Genomic DNA, 25,410 nt, shown 5'->3' on the forward strand with positions numbered 1-25,410 from the left:
TTCCATATTTTTCTAATTATTTAAACAAGTTATTCTCTGTAGGAAAAATTTCCTTACATACTAGAATAGCTTTTTCTTTCTGAGCCAGGTGAATTTATTGAATATACTGTATTTTAATTTTTCAACTTGTCTCATCCATTTGGCTGTTTCCTTCCTGTGTCTCCTTCCTCTGATTCTTCCAGAAGACACACCACAGTCTGAACTAACGCTCAGTTCTAATTTCATTTCATTAAACACACTGAGTAGGTTTCAGGAGTTACACATTGTTTGGTTTCGTTTGAGATTCTCATTAAAAATGTGAAAAATATGTGAAAGCAAAACCTACATACATTTAGACTAATTAGAGTTTTTTATCCATTTCATGCTGCAAATAGTTTCATGAACTCTGTGATTCTTTCCCATATAAGACACTGAGACCTGAGGCTCACCAACAAACATCAGGACTGTAATCAGTCTAACTGTAAATAGTTTGAATAAAGTAATATATTCTTGTTTGCTTTCTGCAAGCAACAGCACATTGGGTTCAGATGCTGCATGACAATAACTGATAATCCATCTGTAAAAGAATCATAACATGGTAATATTATACAGTTATCAGAAGAAGAAAAATTGAATTCAAGAGTTGGAGATAGGAGGAATTGACAGGCTGGGGATTGGACACCATAATCAGAACATTCATATGTTGTTAACTTGAACCAGTTAAAGTAACTGGGTTATGGTGTGCTGTGGTAGTGCAAGGGGTTAAGCACAACATATGGAGGCCTTAGTTCTTGACATGGCTGTCGCAGGTTTGATTCCCAGCCTAGTGACCTTTGCCACATGTCTTCTCCTTCTCTCATCACCCACTTTCCTGTCAAATAAAGGCCACTAGAGCCAATAAAACCTTTAAAAAGAAGTAATTGGGTTATTTGAATTAAAGACAAACAATTATTATATACATACATCTGTGTTGGCCCAAAAACGTTGGAGTCATTGTTGCTTCCTGAACAATATGGCTCAATAAACAGCTGCCGTCCTCCAGTAGAACCAGATCCTTCATCACTCCATCCCGTTTCTTCCTCCAAAACCACAGATAAATCGCTCAAATCTTCACTGAAATCGCTCACAACTCCCTCCGCTTCACATACTCAGCCTCAGTTGTTTACGTCTGACTTACCCTGATTACATCACAAGATGGCGCTGGAATTCGACCCAGTTACCACAGAAGAAAACTGCGTCGTTCGGTAATGCTATTAAATTTATAGCAGTCGATGAGAAATATTTATTAAAATCTTTTGAGTACACAGATTAAAACGCAGCAGTAGATCTTTCTAAATGACGTTGTGGTTTTTATCGTTCTATTGATTTATGTTTTTAACCTTGATTTCGCCAGGAAAATCCCACTGAGATTAAAAATGTCTTTTGCAAGAGAATCCTGGTCAAAACTGGCAGCAGCACACAGAGATTACAGAACACTGGCAGCAAAACCAGAAAACGTTAACGGCGTCATAAATCAACGAACGAAAAGATTCCTCGGTTCCTCGTGTCACAGACTCTGTAGCCGTCTGCTCTTCCTCTGTCATTGGCACAATGAGCAGGAAGTCATTTAACCAATCAGTGCATGTCTAACACTGATATGCAAAGCTCAGAGCTGTAACTCAAACCCAGACTGCTGCTGAGTAACAACATCCAGAACAGCCTGAGCTCAAAAGGGGGTAAGGGGGAACCTACCCACTGAGGTTCTGCTGACCTCTGACCTTTTTCACTCTCAAGTTTCCTCTGAAGACTCTTTAGGCTTAAACAACAGGCAGTCGGCCAGATGCTCGTTATTTTTTTCTCTCTTAGCCCTCCTGCAGTCTTAAGGAACGGGGCCTAATGGACCCAGCAAGCTTTTCATCCTGTATGTGAGGGTAAAAAGCAAGTTTTTTTATGGGTGTAGTTTCGGGAACTGACGGTTTTACGGAACAGGAGAATCACCCTGAAGATCAGCACTGGACTCAAAACATTGAATCTGTATAGGAACACAGTCACTGCATCACTTTCAACTGACCCCACCATGCAGCCAGCATCCTCCTGTGGGGATGGTTTGTTTCTGCAGCAGGAACTGGGCGACTTGACAACTGTGGAACTGAACAACTGCTGAGGTCCAGATAGAGCATGATCTGGACCTCAAACCTCTTTGTTGGAACTCAACCTCCAGCATAAAAATGATTTGAAGCAAGCAGCCAAGATAACACAGGAGAGGCTTCAGGAGCAGAATGAGGCTGTCCTTGATTGGCCGTCCAGGCCAAACACTGGACGTACATCCAGATGAACATCCCTGCTAATAGGACCTAAAACTGCTGTTTCACTGACACTGCCTGACTGAGCTCAGGCGGATCTGCAGAGAAGAATGGGAGGAAGTGCCCAGAACAGGTGAGTGAAAATGAGCCAAAAATGAGCAAAAAAAGAAAAAAAACAATTTTCACCTAATATATTTGGTGTGAAATATTAAGGCAAAATTTATTCAATCCATTCAGAAACACAACTGTAGCAACAAAATGTGTGTGTGTGCGTGGGGGCGTGTGTGTGGGGGGCAGGGGGTGTGGATGGGGAGAACCATGTGAATACTTTCACATAGAATTGCACAAAAATCCGTGAGGGGCGGCGGAGTCAGGTAAACCTTCTGCAAACTCGACTAAAAACCCACCTGTTTAGGATTGTATTTGAAATGTAATCAATTACAAATTTATTGATGGAGCCTGAATTAATGTCGTGTTTTGATTGTTGATTCTATGTTGCATTGTGTTTCTGTGTTTGATGTGATGTAAAGCACTTTGAAATGCCTTGCTGCCGAAATGTGCTATACAAATAAAATTTGATTGATTGATTGATTGATTGATTGATTGATTGATTGATTGATACTTTCCGAACGCCTTACACTCAGGCTGCTATCGACTAATTTTACCACCATGCTTCATTACCCAAATACTTTCAAGACGTTCCGCATTTCATTTGGTTCCTCGTTGCTTTATTCTGAAGTTTTGGGCGGAAGTGATGTTTTTCCGCTCGTGAACTTGTTTACGGGGTGGAAACTTTTCTCCAGGAGAAGCGCGCGCTCTCTCCTGTCCACGCTCCCCCAGCAGCAGCATCCTCTGCTGCGGGACTCTGTTAAAGTCAGACCCGCTGCGCTGGATGTTTCCTTCCTGTTGCTACCATTCGTGCTTTGCATTCATCAATAAGGGATTATTGGCTCCGATGGAGCAGAGATGGAGCGGACCCGTTAGATGCTGAAGTCTCCACAGTCCACCGGCGGCTCCTGAGTTGCTCCCACCCCGCTGAGAGAGCGCCTCTCCCCGCCTCGGGGAACATGGGCTGCGGCTTGAGGAAACTGGAAGACCCGGAGGACAGCAGTCCCGGGAAAATCTACTCCACCCTGAAGAGACCTCAGGTGGAGACCAAGACAGACACCGTGTATGATTATGTTCTGCTGGACTTCAGTTTGGAAGGTAAACCTCGGGAACTCTTTACTTTGACTCGATTGGATGGATGAATGTAAATCTCTCTAAAGTGTTTCTCGCATAGTTTTTGTCATATATTTCATATTACAGTTTCATAGCAAAATATTGACAGATAATGGTGATTAATATAAAAAAATAATAGGCCAATTTAAATTATTGTGTAGTGTCTGGTATCATCAAATATGAAGTAATCTGTTGAAAAGTCGGCATGCTAAAAGTGGTTGTGTGCAGATGGAACATTGTTTAATGTCGTTTTTGTTTTTCTTAGTTGTCACTACCTTTCCTAAGGTCAGAAAAAGTTTAGTTCTGTGTGTGGGTGTGGGTGTGTGTGTGGGTGTGTGTGGACGCTTTTTTATTGTTCCAGTTTGGGGACAGTGATCTTTGGATTTATTAAATTCTTATCCGCTAAAAGCATTACATTGATTAAAGGTAAACGCAGCTCATCTCACTGCTCGGCAATAGAAAACACTGAATTATCGCATCGTGCAAGTTATTTTTCTGCATTATTTCGGAGAGAATTTTACATACTGACGTTTCAAATGAACGGGCCATGCGGGGCTACAACCCGCCTGAGAGGTTGTGACACGTCGGTCACACAAATGACAAGCACGTGTTTTGTTTGTTTGTTTGTTGGTTTGTTGGTTTGTTGTTTTTTCTTATTCAAGTATTTAAAAGATGCCTGAGAGTCAAAATCCAGGGGGGAAAGTAACCCACACGTTTATGAATGGAGAGAGTTCAGTATTTTTCGGTACGATTTTGGATACATTCAAACTTTTTATGAATAAAAGAATCCGGTCTCTCTCTACTGAGCAACAAGGTACAAACCACCATAACACGACGACTTATACAGTCATCGTTATTTATAAATAATTGTCTTTTACTGAAAGGATTGCTAAATATGAGCAAGGTCATTTTGATTCAGTGGCACTACTGTAGTTAGATGTATCAGTTAAAACTTTACTGTAATATATATAAAATAAATCTTCATATCATTGCGAAATTTGACATGTGGAAAATTAATTTGTTTAATGGAAACATGGCAGCTTAAGAAAAAAAACTCGTGAGAAAAGCTTTGACGCTAGGATGAGATGTTTTTATTTGTTTTTTGTTTGTTTGTTTATATATATATATATATATATATATATATATTATTTTTATTTTTTTTATGTTTGTTTGTTTTGTTTGACCGCATCAAAATTGGTTTATTTCGCAAAAGTGCAATGGAAATGCTTTTCTCGCCACATGACTATCGCATCATTTGAGTCACGTGATCAACAACCGGATGTTGCCACTGGCACAAACCACGAAGAACACATGAAGTTTTTTAATGACTTATTGTGTGAACAAACTTGTTCACATGTGATTTTAAACGGGTATCTCGTCTACTGGAATTGCGAAATTGCATTTTTTTTGTTTTGACATTAGTGAAGTAAAAGTTTTGAACTGGCCACTGTATGATTTCTATGAGATCTCCAAGCAGGAAAATCATAAATGTTCTCTTATTCCCAGGACTGTTAATCCGTCTTAAATTTTGTCTCAAGGGAAACAATTTTCTCTGTTTTTTTTTTTTTTTGGCCTTAAAAGTATCCCACATTTTAATTATAGCGTCCGTTATATTTTATTGTGCATATTATGTGCAGTAAAAATAATATTTCAACAAGACAAAGTGAAACTAGCACCTAAATTACTGTGTGAAGTTACCAACCAGGCCTGAGATGCAGCAGACCTTTCCTGGCAACAGAGACGTTCATTCAGCCTGTCAAAAAAAGAGAAAATAGGTCACCAATGATTTTTTTTCCCCCTCTCTTCCTCTCGTGGCTCTTTCCTTCCACACGCACAAGGACACTCACTCATTCACACGTCTTCCCCTGCAGCTAAATGAAACTCCCTCCCTGACACGTTAAAAAAACTAAAACACCTGCTGGCAAACGGAGTCTAATTTGAACGGCCCTGAGGATAATCCCTTCGTCTGGGGCTCCAACTGGCTGCTTTTGCCGTGACCTATTTGGAAGGAAACGGTGATTAAGTTGTGAATGGGAGCTGGGTGTGTAAACAGCAGGCCGAGGGAGAAAAACGGTGAATCACAGAACAGAGAGCAGCTTCTAAAGTCAGAGATCAGGGAGGCTGAGCAGAGGTCCGCTCCACTTTAGATTGTGCCGTGATATGGAAAGGTGCCATGATTGATTCGGTGACCGCAGTGTTGAAGTTTTTACACTTCATATAGCTTACTTTCTGTAGCATGACATCAAATATAATAGCTTTCGCTCAGCTGACCTCCATGCAACACTACATGTGTTTTCTACTCTAAAGTCCGTTCTCCATTGTCAAGTCTCACTCTAGCTGGTTAATGTCTGGTTCGGTACCAGCCCAGTTGGGTGTGTCTCCATTGGCAGCGTGCTCCTCGCTATGTGGGTATGAATATGGGCAGGAATGTGGGAGCGTGGGCGTGCAGGAGCTGTGGCCGGCGCGCCGTTGATGTCATGTTGCGTGTGTACCGTTGAGCAGCCAGTTTTTCTGAAATTTCTCGGTATATTAGTTTGTTGCGGATTGACTCAATTCTGTTCAGCTAGTTTTTATATTGCCAATTCACAGCAAATGTTGTCTTACGGTACTTTAAAAAAAAAAAATCATTTCAATTCAATGACACACACATTCCAATTCCAATCGAACAGCACATTAAGATCCAATGATTCACAGTAGTTTCAAAGGTTTCCAAGGAAACCCAGCAGCTTGCATTGAGTGAGTAGCAGCGTTTTTGTTACAAATTTGTGCAAAACTTTGTCAGTGTTATATCATAATGTGGAAAAGATGCAATTTTGCAAATTGCATTGTTTCCATTTTAAAAAAACCACAATGAACATCACGCGTGAATGACTTTGATCACGTGGTAAGTCATTAAAAAAACATGCCATCATCCTTCAACTACTTCCTGTCGCCTTCTGGTTGTTGATCATGTGACTCAAATGATGCGAATAAACTGTATCCGTTGCAGTTTGGTGAAATAAGCCAATTTTTCTCACACAAAGGAAAACAACCTTATCCTAGTGCAAAAACGTTCAATCAAAAAACAAGTTTTTTTTTTTGTTTTTTTTTTAAATGGCATAGAATTAATCAAATTTATTTGTGAAATGTCAAATTATGCAATTTTATGGTCAATGGAAACATAGCTACTGACTTGCACCATTCTGTCCTCATGAATGAACATGTAGCAAGAATTGCTTTTGTTGTGTTGTTGACTTTAGAGCCTTAAGCTTTACTGGACTTAAAGTTTTACCACGATATTTTGTGGTGCTCTTGTGCTGACAATAAACGGGACGATAAGAGCAACTTTTCTAGATGACTGTATGACTCTGTCTGCATGACGCAGCAATCAAAGCCCCACAAACAAATACGGCTCTTGAAAAATTCCCATTTGTAACAAATATCTATAGAACACCAGTCACATAAAGAAGTGTGATTTGTAATACTAAGCAGCACACACTGTATTTAATCATATTTTCAAATGTATTGACATTTATTGATTCTCTCATTGAACAAGCAGCGGAGGAAGTGGGAAAAATAAGAAGCCAATGGCATATTACGCTCTGTTTTATGCATTCCCACACACTACACACACATAATGGTCTGCTACAATTAAGCATTCCAGATTGTTAAACTAATGTCAACTTGACACAAAAAGCAGCTTTCAAAGGATGATTTGGATTTGGCTCTATGTGAAAAATAATTGCCCTAAAACCAAATAACTAGTTGCACCAACTTTGGGTGCAGTGAGTCTTTTACTTTATTGTGGAGCAATTGTGTTAATTAAGCCACAATAAAGGGATTTTAAGCTAAACAGACTCAAGAAGTCGTGACTTTGACTGTCATTCCAAGACCTTCAGTTTGTTCTTTTCTCAGCCATTCAGAGGTGGACTTACTGGGATGCTTTGTAACATCGTCCCTGCCAAACAATCCCAGTTTTCTTGAGCTTCAGGACACAAACTGGCAGACGGAGATTCTCCTAATGGATATTCTCCTACAGGTCTGAAGATTTCAGCAAATTGTCTAGATTATGAAGAAGGAAAAAACTAAAACCATCTCAATACCACCACAATGTTTGACTGCAAAAAATGGGTTAGTGTGAATTATGCCCATGAATATTTATAATAATAGTTTTCTCAGTTACATTTCTGCATCTGTTGTATCTGCACCATGTGGTAGAAAACCTTCACAGTCACGGCCTCTGCCCTCAGACACACGTATAAATAAAGCTTTTCACTCGCAGAGCGTCTTCATGTGACTCATCTGTGTGTTTGGATCCAAAAATACATGTGCTAAGTGGTAAATAAATAGATTTTCTTCCTGTTTTCACCTGTAGAGAATCCTAACAGCAGACGGGGTTTCATCCTGATTCCTTTGGATACCCTCCTGATTCTCTGTACGAGCGAAGACCATTAGGTGTTAATTGTCCACATTTGTGACTTTGTTACAGGAAGCGTTCAATCGAAAGAAGAAATGTGAAAATGACAGCATCACACCAGCAGTTTTAGAACATGCAAACACTTTGAAAACACTCACTTGCATTTTTTTTAATTGGACAAAAATGCTTTCACTGAGCGCGAAGCTCTCAGTGAAATACTTGACAGAATACAGAGATAACCTGTACTCTTCTATATAATAGAATAGCCTTTATTGTCTCACAGTCTAACTGTAATTTAGATGTAACTGACAGGATATTATGACATATAGGTTCGCACAAGGACAAAGTATTAAAAATGCCTAAAATACTAAATTAAGAACGATATACCGTACCGTAAGGAAAAAATTATAACTTAAAATACTGAAAGGTTATCGAAAATAGCATAATCTGATCTAAGGAATGTCCAATTAAGTAGGATAATTTTTAAAAAAGTACAAAATGTGCAGTTATTTGTGCATTAAAGACAACAGACAATTTACAACTTATGAAAATAAAACGGTGCAAATACCAGTTCACCCAGTTTGTAGTCGCCTGCTTACAACCGGCATCGTCTTTTCAATCTGCCGAGCTATTTCTTGCCAAATAAATGATTTTAGTACAGCACCACCCATATGAAGCTAATGTCTGCCAACCAGCTCACACCATGTTTTCAGAACGAAGACACTCTCACTTCACATAAGTTCTGACAGGATTCTCTCATCTGAAACCTAAGAAACAACACACACATCTCAAGGACATGTCAGGATTTTATGTTAACCAAATTCACTTCCTCAGATAAAAGACTGTTTTTTTAATATGCTAGCATACATAGCAAGACCGCAAACAACGGGAAGGCAGATTTACATCGCATTTTGCTATGAATAAAGGAAAAGGAAGGAAGAAAAGTGACTATTGCTTTTTTATAATAGTTTTAGTCTAACAGATTATGATTTGGCTCCTTTAGGTATTTCTATCTGTCAGGTTGTGATAACTAAATCTTGATCAATCAGTATATTCTGGAACACAGAGGTCAGATTCTCTTTGTTTATGAAGACCCTGATGTTTTCTTAAAGCAAGGCCAATCAGCGTTCACATAATGTGTCACGAAAGACCATACATGCACATGTATGATCAGCTGGTGTTCTATTCAACAAGCTCAGCTCACTGCCCTTCGATTCCTGGAGACAAACTGACCTAAAAACATTCCAGTTCCACTTGAAGGATTCTGAGCTGGACTCAGAATCGATCAAATCAATCAGTTCAACGGCTAAAGGACGTCTCTGCTTCTCCTTGAAACTACCAAGCATTTCTGGGGCACACGCAGTGAGAACACACACCCCATCCACCCCCAGAGCTCCCAGGCAACTTGGCCTTGTTTCACTTTGACTATATAGGAGACTTGCTGTGGGGTCCGACTCTGATGCATCTCGCTAAAGTACCTCATGACTGCACTGACTCTGCCTTCTCAGATATAAAATGTAGAATAAATGATATCCACATTGATACTCTGTGAAGGGGAGGAAGCATCTGGACTCCAGCAGGACATTCAAAGCTATTGATCTCTTGATTGCAGACTGCTGAGTGTGGCCTCAGCTCAATAGCCACTTAGATTATTCTGCTTTTGTCCACACCAACATGCCGACTCCCACCAGGAAGTGGAGCTCTGAGGATTTAAGAGTGATCAATCTGAGGGATTACCTCTTGTCCTGTTTACCATTAAGGTGCCATCATTAGTTCTGTATGGGACAGTTTCTCCAGGTACTGCCCAATTTTGCATTAAATAAGACATGGAATTAAAATCACACTTGGATAAATTTGTTCACGCAATAAGTTATTAAAAACATTCCGCGCCATCGTCCTGCAACTACTTCCTGTCTTCTTCTTTGCTGTGGCAACATCTGGTTGGTGATCATGTGACCTGTGTGATGCAAATAAAAAAACAGTGTTTCCATTGTAATTTTGCAAGATTAACCAATGGCTATGAGCATCCATAGCACCAAAACATTTGATCAAAAAATGAGTCTTTTCAAAATTTTTCATTAAGCAAATTTATTTTCAAAATGTAAAATTGTGTAAAATTGTTATATGGTCAATGGAAACTGAGCTAATGATTGTTTGAAATTTCCAAAGTATAGAACAAATTTCTAGACTGTTCTCCATTTTGACTTTCCCATTATGCATGTCAGTTTTTCAACAAAAATTGATAGCAGATGTTACTTCATAAGACTATAAGGTAAGGAAAACATTTTTATCTTCACACACTTAGCATGTATAAATAATGCAGTCGTTAATATTTGAGTGGAGGTAAGAGGCAGCAGCAGGAGGTTCACTGTTTTAAGGGACCTAAAATCCTAATATGTTTATGTTCTTGATGCTGAATTCCATTTTTTCTTTATTTTTTGCTGAAATCAGATCTCATATCAACATGGCATAATGATATACCCTCATCAAAAACGTACTTGAAGTGTTGCTTTGTTTGAGAAATCCTTTCATCTCCATGGCAACCATTGAGCTGTGCAAAACACCTGGTTGGACCTAGCCCCGCCTTCGAGAACGAAGCTCCTCCTCAGAGCTGCAGTTTCCAAGCTTCTGCCTCATAGAGCAGCGCTCCCCCGCAACTTCCCCATTCAACTCCTTCAGACTAGCCAGCAGCAATTAGCAAACACCTGGTGGAACTGAGCATCTGATGAGCTCATTATAGGAGCTACTGCTCAGTGGTAAAAACGTTGTTAAAGGGTTAATAGAGGAGTGATGAAGGTGGAGTTTCAGAAAGAGCTGGACTTTCTTAAAGAGACACAGGCCCAATTTCAAGACGTTAAATTATAAAGTCAAATTTCTTTTAAGTTATATCATATATACAGCATTTGTATAACAACTGAAGGTAACATAGTGTTATAAAATGTTACTATGTGGCTGGAAAGCACATAATTCTCCCCCTTTGAAGGGACTCAGGCCTTAACTCCACCTCTGTAGTTCACCCTGTGGTGCTAAGGGATCATTTAGGCTGTAAGGCATCGCTTCGTGCTCGTTGGGGGGTTATTTGTGTCCATTCTGTGGTCTGCACTCTTCTGTGACACATGAAGGCCTTTCTGTAATCAGTTCCCTCAAACTGTCATTTCCAGTTTGCTCTTCATGGAGCTGTAGAAGCTCTCTGATTAACAGAGCATGCATCAGTACGATCCATTTGAACAAAAGAGGGAATGCGTCCGCCATACCCCGGTCGGAAGTGGTCCTTGAAGCCTCGGCCTTCGTGTTCCTGTGCACACACGGCCCCGTCGCACAGGCACTTTGATTGGAACCAAGGGTTATCGGCCGACATGAAGGGTGTAGATGATAGCAGGCAAGGACGACTGCATGGGAGGGGGCAGTACGGAGGGATTTACAGGGTGGAATGGTTTAACCTGTCGCCGAGGTGTTTGGTAATCTTCTGAAAGGTGGTCAGACCTGCTGGGCCTCAGGCCACTCCGTCTGCCTCTAATCTCTGTCTGATCTCAGGATCCAGTCCTGGATTATTTCAGATTAAAGTCAGTTTTGCACATAATAAATTTAGAGCAGCTTTCAAGGACAGGGAAAGGTAACTCAGAACTGCTTTCTTTGTCTGCGTGACTCCAGAGAAGTCGTGAATGACATACAACAGGAAGTTGATGCAGTGATGTAAAACAATAGACAGAAGTATCACGAATACTTTAGTTAGACCTGGATTAGCTTGTTTTAACGGCTCATCGCCCATGGCAGCGGTGACTGGAAATAGAAAGTCTTCAGGACGTTCCGTCATTTCTCCCTGGAGCGCTAGACATGTTCATTTGTTTTGGTTGCATTTACCCAGAATGCCCTGCGTTATAGTTTGTTTCCTGCTTTTTGAGCGGTCTCTGGTTTGCTTGGGATTCACATATGTTCACATATTCGCAACACGCCAGAGTTCACCTCAACTGAACAGAGTCCGAGGTCCGTAGGAGGATCAGAGTTTGGGTTTTAGGTCCAGATCAGAGTTTGATTGGACCCAAACAAACCGGACTTCCCAGGCAAACTAACTGTTGGACTAAACTGGTGTGAATATACGTTACATTTTAATTAACGTTTACATGTAAATGCATGACATTATAGCCAAGTGGCTCATTTCCAGCTCTACTCTCATTGGCAGGCTGATGTATATGGTCTTTAATAACAATAATTATAAAAACTAGTAATTTCTACTGTACAAAACAAAACTCTTCATAAAGGAGAAATGGGGGAAATTAAACAGTTGTCATTTGCATTCTAAAATGGTTCAATTATTTTGACTTTTAGTTGATAAATAAGTTGACCAGAGTTAGCATAACCGTGCTAAAAACAGAGTTGTATACAGTTAGGCTATGTTAAGCTAAGCAGGCTAATTGTGTGACTAGAAAAATAGCTACTGTAACAAACAGCCTGGCCCAATAAGACGAAAAATCTACATTCAGCAATAATTTTACCATGGCTCAAAACCATCAGCTAAATTAATAATCATTGAAATAAAAAACAACCGTTGCCTTGATAGCAGAGTGCACCCATAATGGCTTTACATATTACCGATGCTATGAAACAGAAGAGTCTAATCTAGAAACCCTGACTCTACATAAATGTTCTGCTTTTTCGCCATAGAAACATTAAAAAAAAGAAAACCACCAAAAACCCGACATATTTGTGTCTCTGCCAAAGCTTTGGTCCGCAGCCGTGCATCACAGAACAGAACCGGGCTCCACAAATGTGTAGATGTCCCAAAGGTTTACAGATGTGCTCTGTGGTGTCTGTTATTACTGCAGCTTGTCCTTCCCTCCTCGTCCTTTTAGCTGAGATTTCTGCCCCTCTGAGAGGCAAGTCATGCCTCTCAGAGGGCATGACTCTGGTTTGCCCTCAGAGTCAAACCAGAGTCATGGTTTAAACAGAGGTTCAAGTTATTGTCTCTTGTTTACAGTCGTGTCCCATATTTGTGGGATGATGTCCACAAAATCTTGGCTGGGTAGAGTTTATCCTTTTTTTATATATCATTGTTTCTTTGCTCCTCGCTGCCAGGCAACGCCCTCTTTTGCTGGCCTTCACAGAAGCGCTCATAAACTGTGGTCCTTGGCTCTGAACCTCCCTTAGCTCTGTCGTCCCCTCTCTGTTTTTCTGCTCCCCTTAAACTGCCTCCTTCTTCTTTAACCTCCTCCCCTCTTCTTCCTTTCCTCCTCCTCCTCCACTCAACTTTTCTCCCACGCAGTTCTAAACAGAGGGCTCAGTGTCCGAGTGGACGGGTCAGGCAGGCGGTGGGGGGCAGAGGAGGTGGAGGAGGAAAGCAAAATGTCAGAATAAAAGCCTGGTGTGGATGTGTTTTGGTGAGCCATCATGGCTCTCCTGGGAGGGTTTGGCTGCGGTGAAGGTCGCCCCCTCCTCTGGTATCAACCCCAAACTCTGCTCAGTGTGGGGCTGCTGGGCGATAAAATCAATTATCAATTAATCCAATTCTTTTGGTTTTGAAGATTTCCTTTTAGAAAAATCTAGATTTCTCTTTCACCAAAGCCGTCCTTTGATTTATATAGACCTGAGTGATGTCAGCCCGTCTTACCAACCATGTTGTTTGACACGCCTGTTTTACAGCTTCTAATTAGTTGAACTTTGAATTTAGGTTAGGTAAGAATTGAAAGCGAAAAAATATGAATTCAAATCAGAAATGAAATTTGGTAAGACAAAATATGAGATTTTATTTTTAAACTATGTCGCCTAGTTCTACTTCAGGATTCTGCGTAGCCATGAAATGGCTGGAAAATTGTACAGTGAGTTTAATATTTTTTGTTAAGATAAGTTTGGAAGAATGTACAGTTGGTTTTAAAACTTAAACTTTAAACTTTAGATTCATAGGATGACCTCAACCTTTATATCTTCCTTTAGTTTTGTGATCTACATCTTCCTGACGTCTCCTGCTCAAATGAAAAGTTTCAATGCAGGATGGGGAGTTGAAGTCAACCCACCAATTTGGCATCCAAATGCATCTTGGGAGGCAGTGAACCCAGAAACACAATGAGGAGTAAGGGCTGTGACAAACACAAAGCAAACAGCAGCAGAACAAGCCCACAGAGCATAAACACACTGATCTTAGTGCCTGCATAGCTGCATTTCCTTTACAAATGTGCACAAATTTTTGCACATCGAAAAAATAAAATTTGTCAGTTGTAAGCCACGCCCCTTTTGATTCCGCAATCCCAGCTGTATGATCTGAAAGCAGACATACACCGTGAGCTCGCCAGAAGAACTTTTATGATGTTAAGGGGAAAAGTGATCTGTAATCTGTGATCTGAATGACGTAGCAACTGACAGAACAAATAAAAAGTGAGCAATTTTACTGCTTTTGTTTGACCTCTAGAATTTTTTAAGTTTGGGTTTTACATTGGAGCCAAGCTTCTTGAACTGGGTCTGCTTGAGGTGCCAAACAAAGCACTGAAACTCAGTTTTTTGGAACTTTGTGAAATATACAATCATCATATTGATGACAAGCTGTAATTTAAAGTTAATTGTTTTTGGTCTGAGATGACCTAATCCACACTTTTCTGGAGTTTTCCTGAAAGTAAATACCTGTGAAGTAGCCCGCTGAATCACAAACCACTTTTTAGCACCGGGTTCTTTCATGATTTGTGGGAGAAAATTGATACCAAAACCCAAATAGTGTTTTTATTCAGTTTCCTGTAGTGTTCAATACACTGATGAAATTTAGAACATTTTAAAATTTGTAGGAACCTTGGGTCTTCTCCATGTGACGGTTCTTGGTTCCTCTCGGTCCCCCCATGTTTCAGCGTCTGACTTGCAACCCGAATCCGTCGCTGCTTCATCTACCCTTGAAGCGGCGGTAAAGCCCACAGGAATTCCAGTAAAATGCAGCAGTGTTTGCCCCAGCTCCATCTTTACTGGTTGGGTCTAATGGGAACCAGTGAGACCACAGTGATGTCAGCTGTGCGCCGGACTCCCAAACCTCTGGTTGTTTGTTGGTTAGAGAGCGGTGGGGGTGTTGTTGTACGGAATGCTCCCACTACCACACACACACGCCCCCCCACACACACACACGCTGTTTACGGACCTCATGTTAACTTAAGCTCTCACTTTCATCCTGGTAAAACAGGCAATCAACTAAAATGTTAAAAATAATTCCTGTGTAGTTTAACTGCTGGGCTTCAATCATTACTTTGACTCCAAGCTTGTCTGAGCCTGAAATAAAACCATAGAACGACTCAAAGAGAAGTCCCAGTGGAAGCAGTATACGACAGTAATTACTGCTCTGATTACCAAAGGGAAAAGAAAAACATTCAGATCTTTAGATGCATTAAAGGAGAAATACAAAGGAGATCAACATAAAAAGATTTGTTAATTTATTCAATTCAGAGATGTTTATCCAAGTATATTCTAAACATATTAAGTTTATTAAGTTGTCATGTTCAACAAATGTCAATAAAGTAAGTTTGACAAGCTTATTTCGTTTAAATGGAACACAAACTAATTTGTTTTTAAAGTTGGAGCACCATGTCTCTTTTTTCAGTGTCATAGTAGAGAGCAGGATTGTGTGCTGTTTCTTTTTTTCTTCATAAAAAAAAACAGCACACAGGTTAAACTGATTTAAACCTATTAACATTTCTCTTTAGCATCTGTATAAACAGCTCTGTAATTAGGAGCAGAGGTAACATCCTGCTGCACACCGAAAAACAAGAGTGGAGCTCCAACTTACAGAAAGGAAAAGACTTGAGTTAATTTGTTACATGTAATCAAATTAAGTTTGTCAAACTTAATTTATGTAAGTTTGTTCAATGTGACAACTTTATAAACTTAGTATGTTTTCTTGGGAGAAACTTAATTTGATTACTTGTAACAAATGACCTCAATTTATTTTAAGTGTCATCACCTGCTTTCACTTTTACAGTGTCACAACAGAGATAAAACAATTGGAGTTAACATTTTCAGCTGGCTTTGCATACTATATTTGTGATTACCATTATTAGCATTGTTAAAACAGCTAACAGTTTGCTGCTGAATTCAGCCTTCCTATTATCTGCATTAAGCCTTGCTCTCTCACAGCCTGACTGAAGCCTGAACTTTATGTCATAGAAAATAGTTTACTATTCAGTGCAATTATTCCATGATAACAGAGGAAATACTACTAAAACCCTGCATTTGCTATTATATCTGTATTTAATAATAACATTATTTAGTTCTTCAACATATTTAGTCAAAGATATTGAGAGTCATTGTTGGAGGTCCAAAGAGCCTGTGTGGCTCCGGAGCCTCAGGTTGCCGACCCCTGACCCGGCCTAACTGTGTGTCCCCACAGGTAGCCGTCCTACCGTCCAGTATGTGTCCTCCCTGTCTGAGTTGCCTCAGGCCCTGCAGTCCTTCTACACCCAGGGCTACGTCCTGGCCACCCTCCACCCCATCATCCTGTCCCTGGGCCGGAGCCGCTCTCTGCCCTTCAGCCTGCTCTACCGCGCCGTCCTGGCCCGTCCCAGATCCAGGTACGCCAGCCTACGACCCGAACCAGGTTCCCACCCCACCCACCCCCAACAGTCACAGCCGTGCCATGGAGCGACACGATGAAAGATAGATGAGGTCAGCTACATATTTAATAGGCAGTCTCAGATGGAGGTCAGACTGGAGGAGGAGGAAATGTTTTGGTTTGAGTTGCATTTTCTACAGATTCTATTGGCTAGAAATTCACTCAACAACAGGGGTGTTTGAGCAGCCAATGAGGAGGCAGAGTGTCTGAACTCTGATTGTGGGTTGGCTGTAATACTGTAATTATCATGGATTTATTGTAAGAAAGACAATGTGTAATGATCAACCAACACAGAGCGGCATATCCTTCTGAAGTGAAATGAAACTGATTTTTTTTTTTTTTAAGTGTTAAAACCCAGAAACAATATTTAATAGAACTACATTTTGCTTGGTGTAAGTCTGTAGCTGGTTTGGACACGTTACAGCTGAATTCTCTGTCCTTTCTTCTGCTTTGACTGGGCCAGTCTAACATATGAATACATGATTCTCTAGCTGTGGTACAAGTGCCACCAGTATCACATGAGCTGCGAACAGTAGGACTCAGAAGAAACAATGCAGTCAAACATTATTTTGTACAATGAATTCAAGGCTTATCAAACACTGTAAGCTAAACTGTGATGTAAAGCTACTGAGCTTAAGCAGCTAAAGAGATGTGGCAGCCATGTTGGATTTAGAGCTGTGGATTGCTGGGATATATTCGACTTTGCAGCTGGAATATAGAACTCAGACTTCAGGCGGCCTTCCTGTTTTGTTTTTCCCCAAGAAGTTTTGACTTTGGTTCAAATGGAACAAATAACAGGGAGGGCTCTGTTTTATTGCTGTCTTAAAATGGTGTTAGATACGTTATTATGGTGATACTTGGGAAACTTTGTGTTGACTGAGCTGGTAAGTGTAAAAAAAAAAAAAAATCTAATCTAATCCATTCCATTGTAACTCTAGCTGGATGTCCATCCAGGTCTTTGAGTAAGCCATTTTAGCACATGAATATGCTTCGATCTCTGTCTGTGTGTTTGTGATCATTGTCCTCCACCCAACTCGCTAGTCGTCTGCAGCCTCTAGCAGGTTTTCTTACATGTTTGTTCTATGTGTAGCTCCATCCATTCTATCAATTCAGACTCATTTCATTAAATTCAGTTTATTTATATAACCTGAATTCATCAGTAGATGCTCTCTGTGCAGGTTTTTATTGACCAAATTCTGCATTTGACATTGGACACTGGTGTTTTGTTTTTATTTTTCCTTCTGTTTTGGTGCTTTCAGCAACCAGATTGCGTCCACGTGCCACAGCGCGCCGGTGCTGAGGGTGGAGGAGTGGCCTTTACCCGGGGACTCGCTAACTAGCGACACGGTGCGGGCGCTGATTGACAGGGTCAGACAGCTCCTGGAACCACACCTCTGAATATTCAGCCTCAGGAAAAGCCCCGGACGCTTTGGATCTAACTTTGCTCGCGTGTGGCGTGCGTCCTGCAGGTGAACAGCAGCGCGCGAGGAGGCGTTCAGTTCGTTGGCTCCGTCCTGCAGCAGGTGAGCGGCGTCACCAACGGGCGCGTGCACAGCCCCAAAAGAGGCTGCCGCTCCCCGCCTCGTACGCCGCCTGGAGACAGAGAGCAGGAGGAGCGCGCCTACAGTCCAGGTTTGACCCTAACTATAGTATTTTACTGTTGTGCTTTCGTGATAAACGATAAACGTGACAATAAGAACTACTAGTTTCTGTTTTAGCGAACTGAATACTCCTCTAGAAAATGATTTCCATTGGTAATGGTCTTCTTTAGGACGCCATTCACACAGTGTGATTTGCATCACTAAATTGCACACAGCAACTTCATTTAATTATATTTGGTAATTAATTATTTACTGATACTTTTGAGCAAACAGAGAAAATATTTAAACTAACAATACCGAAAATATGGACAGTTTGGAGGGGGTTTAAAACGTCACTAATTGGAATTTATGGCGACAACGATAAATCAGAATTGTTATAATGCCAAAATGTATCACGATAAATGATAAACGATATAAAAATGGCCACCACTAGCTGGATTTACTCTCTGTTGTTCAGCAGGGTGTTGGAGCTAAAGTTAAATATCCAAGAGCAATGTAAATAAAGCAACATTTCAAACAAGTCACTAAAGAAGGATTCTTAGCTTTTGAAAAAGCTCTGTTGTAAAGCATGTAAAGCTTGAAGCACCTATTCCTGCTCATAAACCCACATTTCCTGTCTGCTCCTGAAGACTTGAGTCTGCTGGTCTTCTTCCATTCCTGGCCCCCAGGCTGCGTTCCTCTGGACTCGTTGGGCTGCCAGTACCACCAGGGGGCGCTTTCTATGCGGGTCTCCAGAAAGGGCCAAGTGGTCAGTGCTCTGGAGGCCGACTGGCTGGAGCTGACCGCTGCTTACTACCGCAAAGGCTGGACGCTGGTCGACTCCTTTGTGTACTGGGACACACCTAAAGGTTGGTCTGAAGCTGCACAAGCATGGGGGGATGGTGGGGTTAACCCCTTTAGCAAAACTATTTGTTTCAGGTAAACGCCCAAACAGTGGTGGTTCTAACAGGAATGGTGCCCTGGGCAAGCCCCTCCTTCTACTGCCCCCCAACCAAATAAAATGCAAGCAATTATCTGGGTTTTTTTCTAGCAGACAGCAAGGAAAACTTGTAGCAAACTTGTTCAGGGCACAACCAACGTATAAGATATATTTTATTTTCTTATTCTTGGGTGTCACCTCGCCTTGGTGCTGCCCTGGGCAACTGCCCAAGTAGCCCACATCAAAAACACCTAGTGCACCTGAGGAAAACAAAACACACACACACATTCATTCAAAAATTTACATTTCACTGTTTTATGGGTCTCTAGATTATTTTCTTCTGGGTTTAGAACAGGATCTGTATTTAATCTGTGATAATCCAGTCCAGACTTTTTCCGTATTCTAGATTTTAACTGATTTAAATTTGTCCAGATGCCAGAAAAGGCCACACTGTTGAATCAGAGGCGGCTTCAGCAGCATGTTGTCATGATTTGAACCCAAGTAAGGATCAAGCTAAAGAAGAGAACTGATAAGAGTTTGGTGGGTCCAGTTTTATATCGTCCTCAGAACGCCTTTTCATTAAATGAAAGCATAAAATGGACGCCATAGCTGCTTCCATGCATGTGTTGGATTCCTGACATACTCTGGAGTTGTTCCAGAGGGGTGCTTCCTGGGAAGGTGAATGTTTTAATCCACTGGATGTTTGTTGGGAACTTTTCCCAGCCCCTGTAGCCTGCTGGAAGCTTTGATGGCTGCTGCTAAGCTTTGGGGATCTCTGCTACTGTTCTTGTTTGGACCCAAGCGTTCAGGATGTTATTTATTTATTTATTTATTTATTTACTGGCTTCACAGGGGTGAGCGTCGCATCTGGTGTATGATGCAAATGTCAGCTGTTCGGCACAGCAACAGGAAGTGAGGTCGTTGAGGTCTGGAGGACGCTCCAATTTTAGATCCAGCAGGGGAGAGAGAGGAGACAAAACAGGAAGTGGCCGATTTTTGTGTGTAGGAATCTGGAAGGAATGGGGGAAAAAAACTGGTTGATGGCTCAAACACACACACACACACACACACACACATAGGCACATGGAACATTTTAAACAACTTTGTTTTAAAGCTGCAGTTTGTAACTTTCATAAAAATAAAAAAAAATTAACCTAGTTAGATATTTGCATTAGATGAATGGAACAAAACGACCCAAACCTTTATTAGATCCCCTCATTTCAAACACACACATGGGAGCTGTCAACCTATTTCTAATAACTGGGTCATTTTAACTCATCACACTCAGCTACACTCATTTGAGGTTCATCCACTGCTAACACAATAACACATCTTGTGTTTACTGCAGTCAGAGCTCCCCCTGGTGGGGAATCAGTGAAGTAAATCATCAAAAACCCAAAGTTGAGATGTGTGTGTGTGTGTGTGTGTGTCACAGGCGAGCCGGTTCCCAGATCTCTGGAGGGACTGTTTGTGTACGAGGAGCGGAGCACCGCCCCTCCCCCTAACGACACCATCGTGGTGGAGCAGTGGACCGTCATCGAGGTGGGTCACTCCAAAGGTCACGGCTCCACCCTGAAATGTGACCTTTAAGGGTTCACAGGGTGTGTTTTCCTGGTTCACACCAGACCCATCTGGATCAAGTTCTTCTTATTGTTAAACAAGAGTAATGTGGTGTGTGTTTATGTTCACCCCAGTTAATCTGATACCCATAAATAAAATCCAGAACAACAACCTGCCTTCAAAAGTCACCTAACAAGACCCTCCACCCCCAAGCTAATGTTTTTTCCTGGTGGATGTTTTGTTATTTTCCTCGCAAAACATAATTAATTAATTTCAAAAACCATCCAATGGTTGCTTCTGGATAAAAGAAATATCCAGAAATGAACTTGTATGTCCATTTTCACTTCCTGTAATCAATTCAGCCAATTATCCAATCAAAACGATGAGCATCAGAAACAATGTTTTCCTGAATTTCTCCTTTGTGAAACAAGATTATATTCTATCGCCATCTTCACTAAGTTATTTTAACTTATATTTTATAATACCGATGGAAAACCAGATTACATTTTATAGAAATTAAAAAAAATTAATATATGATTTATTTGAATCAATAAATTCTAGTGGTGGTAAACGGAATTGGTTGGACCAATGTATATTTATGCATCACAGTCAAAGTCTGTACAAAGCTGGCAGAGACATACCTCCAAAAGATCTGACTCTACAAAGAATTCACTTAGAGGGACTGATTATTGATGCAAACCACACTTTTCCGATTTTCACCTGTTAAAATCTTAAATATTTCTGCTTTACCTTCAGCTATAATATCGTAGCATAGAGAGCAACTTGTGACACAAAAAAAATGAAATGAAGAGATCTGAGCGTTCAGCTACAGATTCATCTGTAAGTGTTGGGTCTGCGGTGTGTTCAGGGCTCTGACGTGAAAACGGACTACGGGCCGCTGCTTCACACCCTGGCTGAGTTTGGTTGGCTGCTCACCTGCGTGCTGCCCACCCCCATCATTCGACACGACAGGTGGGTACAGAGTGGGTTAATGCATGGCGTTATGTGAGGCACTTCTGACTGATAATGTGCTTGTTTTTCCATTCCGCTGATCATGCAGCGACGGGAACCTGGCCACAAAGCAGGTGGTGTTCCTGCAGAGACCGGTCAGGACCTCCACATCCGGATATCTAAAGAACCAGGTGGGGCGAAACAAAGGTCCTCAACGTTCTCAGACATCCTCAACGTCTGAGAATGTCCTCAACGTCTGAGAATGTCCTCAACGTCTGAGAATGTCCTCAACGTCTGAGAATGTCCTCAACGTCTGAGAATGTCCTCAACGTCTGAGAATGTCCTCAACGTCTCAATGTATTTATGCTAATGTAAATACATTTACATTAGCTAAATATATTAGCTAATATATTTGTATTAGCTAATGCAAATATAACCATAACAAAACGAGTGATATAATTTCCATTTGAAAGATTTGGTCTTTTTCTACCAAAAACTGGATGACAACAGTCCTCAGTCTGGTGCTTTGTCCTTCTTTTTTGAAGACAGATTGTTACCCAGCAAAATTTGCTGCCATGACAGGCTTATGACAGGCTGAGTTAATTCTAGGAATGCACTGATTGCAATTTTGTGGCCAATCATCGATATTTAATTTTTAAAAATATTTTTGGGCTCCAGTTGTCTTTATTTAACAGTGAATCTACAGAAAAGTAGCTTTTGAAAGAGGAGGAAGACATGGGGCAAAGGTTGACCCGCATCAAAAACTCCTTTTTTGTTGACAAGCTACTCATCGAACGTGGTCAATATTAGCTAATACAAATATAACCATAAGCGACATAGCTTTTATTTTAAAATGTATGTTGATATTAACATTTTAAAAACATTTAAGTCTGGCAAAAGTGTAAATGCAGGAGAAATTTACTAGGGGGTCAAAAACATTTTTCACAGCACAGTTGTCATGGAGGTGAAAGTGATGCTTAGAATGGTTCTCATAGAAAACCATCATTGTGACAACTAGACCTACTGCATTTGCCATTCTAACTGCGTTTCCATCCACCACAAAATTGTGTAAATTGGATTTGCAAATATTTACTTAATAGAAACACGGCAATTTGGAAAAAACTCATGTTTTGGGATTAAAAAGTTTATTGCGCTAAGATGAGGTGATTTTTTTTTTCTGGCTGTATAGAAATTATTGTATTTTACAAAGCTCCAGGAAACACTTTTTTCATATTACATGAGTTATGTTATCAACCACTGCATGGTTACCACTGGCGGAAATGACAAGAAGACGACAGGAAGTATCAAGTGGGTTGATGGGGCTGGATGTTTTTTATCGACTTATCACATGGGATTTTAATCGTGTTTCGTTTTTAGTGGAATTTTTCAATTGCAAAATTGTGTTTCTTTTACATTAGTGGAAAATCAGCTAAGTTTTACGCACCTTTGTAATGGAAACGCAGCTAATGTTTAAGTGGATCTCATCGCCGTGAAACTCGTCATTTCATGGTCAGGATCAGTTTCCAGTTGTTGATGCTCCTCTTCCTCTCGCCTCCACAGACGGTCTCGGCGCACAGCGAATTGTCGAGTCGCTCCGTGAGCCGCGTGGTCAGCAGCTCCACCCCCACAGAGGATCTCTCCCCCGCCGTGGGCGGAGGCATCGGGGGCTTCCCGGTGTTCGGAGGCGGTTACTCCGGCTCCCTGTCCCACCTGGAGGACGGGGCCTTTGAGCAGGAAGAGGGGAAGGCCGAGGTCACCTGCATGTGAGCTGGAATGAAGCTGACTCAGCACTTTTTGGGCTGATTTTATGAAAGCCATAATATTAAGAAGGAACAAGGAGCTGAATCACTTTATGACTTATTTTTGATCGGACAGCGAAAGAAGGGAAAGCTGCTCCACTGTTCAGACTGGAATTTCTGCATCATCAAATTTCATCTCCATCTTTACTGCTCAGTATTTCTTACAGAGATCCTTCAGTCTTGTGCCTGAGACACAAATAACTGTTCAGATGACTTTTACATGGTACTGCTAATACGCTGCAGCGGAACAATTTTAAATTTTTTATTTTAATCCAAGGTATTCTGTAATTAAAGTGACTGTTATGGCTTAAGCAGGGATTTTACAGATGTCAGTGTCGTAACACATCTGTTGCTGTTGTGATCCACTTGAAGATTAGAGAGAAATGGAGCTGCAGGAGGTTGGAAAAAAATCATTCTTGTTGCAGAAATGCTGAAGTATTCGTGCTCTGCTCACGCTTCATATGAGAGGCCTAAGTTAGACTTTGTACAAGTAGACATACCATTGGAACTTTTTACATTTTCTTCTAAAAGGACAGAATTGAGATGTTGTTGTCGATCAACACATTTGTCAAGTGGATGAACAATGAACTAGATTTTCAGATTTTTCTGTGTGAAACTTTAAAAGGAATCAATTATTTTCCTTTAACTTCACAATAATACGTCGTACTTTGGGTTGATCTTTTGGAGAAAAAAATATCCCAATAAAACACACAAGTACTTGACCTTGTATTATTGCATTACTACAAGGTTTGTAGTCATAACATGACAAAACATTTTTTTAAAAGTTTCAGAAGGTGTGAATACTTTTGTGATTCGCTTTAAGCTGTTTTTTTTTAGAGATAACGAGTAAAATGGACTAATGGGAAGAACCAATAACGTCACCATCCGAACTCCAGATGTCAGTAGTGTCCCAGCTCTTCCTTTTTTTTTTAGGAACTTCTCCATTCATTTCTGTCGCTGTTGATGCTTTTCTTGTGTAATGTACATGTGCACTCTTCTTACGGCAGTTGAGAGAGGACATTTTCAGCGTATGTTATTTTTTCCCCCATGGTTTTCTCACAATAAGTTAATCTGGATCATATCACAAGATGACGGGTGTGTGTTAAAACCTGATTTCATTCTTCTAAATTAAGCTTGTCACCAATGTATGGATTTGAAGGACAACTCATTATTTTGAGAAAACCATTGGGAAAAGCATATGCAGAAAATGGCCGCTCGGCTTGTGTACTCTTCTTATATTCAAAGATTATCCATAATTCCACCTATCAAGTGTTCATACACGCACTTCATCTTTAATTCTTATCATCTAATTTTCAGTGACCACTGTGGTCAGCAGGTGGCAGTACTGAGAAGTCCAACTACATGCGTGGTGTTGGTCACCATCTGGGAAAAATGTGAACTAAGTGTTTTCTACATTTTCTTCATGTTTCTGTTATTTACTGGAGAACAGAGACTTTTCTGAAGTTTCAAAGGTTTTTATTAGATAATATATTAAAAAACACGAGACAAACTCCCACACTTCTCTCTAAATGTTGGCCTCTTCAACTGCTGTTGGAGGCAGGAGCTTTTACAGGCAAGCTTTTTCATACATTATATGATTTTATCAGGATTCTTCGCTGTCACCAGGACACGAGTCATGGTAGCTTCCAGCTGTTCTCTGATCAGATAGAACTGCAGCAGTCCACTCTTTCACTTCCACTAGTTTCTGTGTCCCTGAGGCTTTTCTTGGACAAAAATGTCTTAGTTCCTGTTCCATCACAGTCAAAGGTTTAAATGGCTCTCTGCATGCACACACCTGCAGCAGCGCATCCTGGATGTCCCTGAAGCCTTCTGGACAGCAGCTGACCATCTGATCTGGAAGAGTCATTAAAAGATCATTTTTTCATTCTAGCACAAATATTTTTCATTGAGAAACATCAAAAAAGATTAAAGGTATCAAAAGACTATCAAACAGACTTTATCATCAAGGGAAGTTTGTAAACTGAATCTAGATTTTTTTTTTTTTTGCCAAATTGATGTTCTACTTCTGATGGTAGTTGATCTCACTAAAGCTGCTTCTCTGTAGGCTTACAGCTAAGTAAACTAAGAAAAAGACTAGCCAGCAGCAATTAGTAAACACCTGGTAGAACT

At 40.7% G+C, this 25,410-nt stretch overlaps 1 protein-coding gene across 2 annotated transcripts; it reads left to right on the plus strand.

The window, feature by feature from the left end:
• Positions 1-3,054: 3,054 nt before the first annotated feature.
• On the plus strand, positions 3,055-24,796 carry rftn2 (raftlin family member 2). 2 transcript variants are annotated; one of them, XM_028023733.1, is made up of 10 exons: positions 3,337-3,467; positions 13,807-13,942; positions 16,229-16,409; positions 17,710-17,818; positions 17,920-18,082; positions 18,681-18,899; positions 20,406-20,512; positions 21,399-21,502; positions 21,591-21,672; positions 23,042-24,796. In XM_028023733.1, the coding sequence occupies exons 2-10, from the start codon at positions 13,936-13,938 to the stop codon at positions 23,246-23,248; spliced, it is 1,179 nt and encodes a 392-aa protein (XP_027879534.1). In that variant the 5' UTR covers positions 3,337-3,467; positions 13,807-13,935; the 3' UTR covers positions 23,249-24,796. The 2 variants fall into 2 exon arrangements, with proteins under 2 accessions (XP_027879533.1, XP_027879534.1); XM_028023732.1 differs by lacking the exon at positions 13,807-13,942 and having other exon boundaries at positions 3,055-3,467.
• The last annotated feature ends 614 nt before the right edge of the window (positions 24,797-25,410 follow it).

Source organism: Xiphophorus couchianus, chromosome 7 (genome assembly GCF_001444195.1).
Source record: "Xiphophorus couchianus chromosome 7, X_couchianus-1.0, whole genome shotgun sequence".
In the NCBI taxonomy this organism is placed as follows: domain Eukaryota; kingdom Metazoa; phylum Chordata; class Actinopteri; order Cyprinodontiformes; family Poeciliidae; genus Xiphophorus; species Xiphophorus couchianus.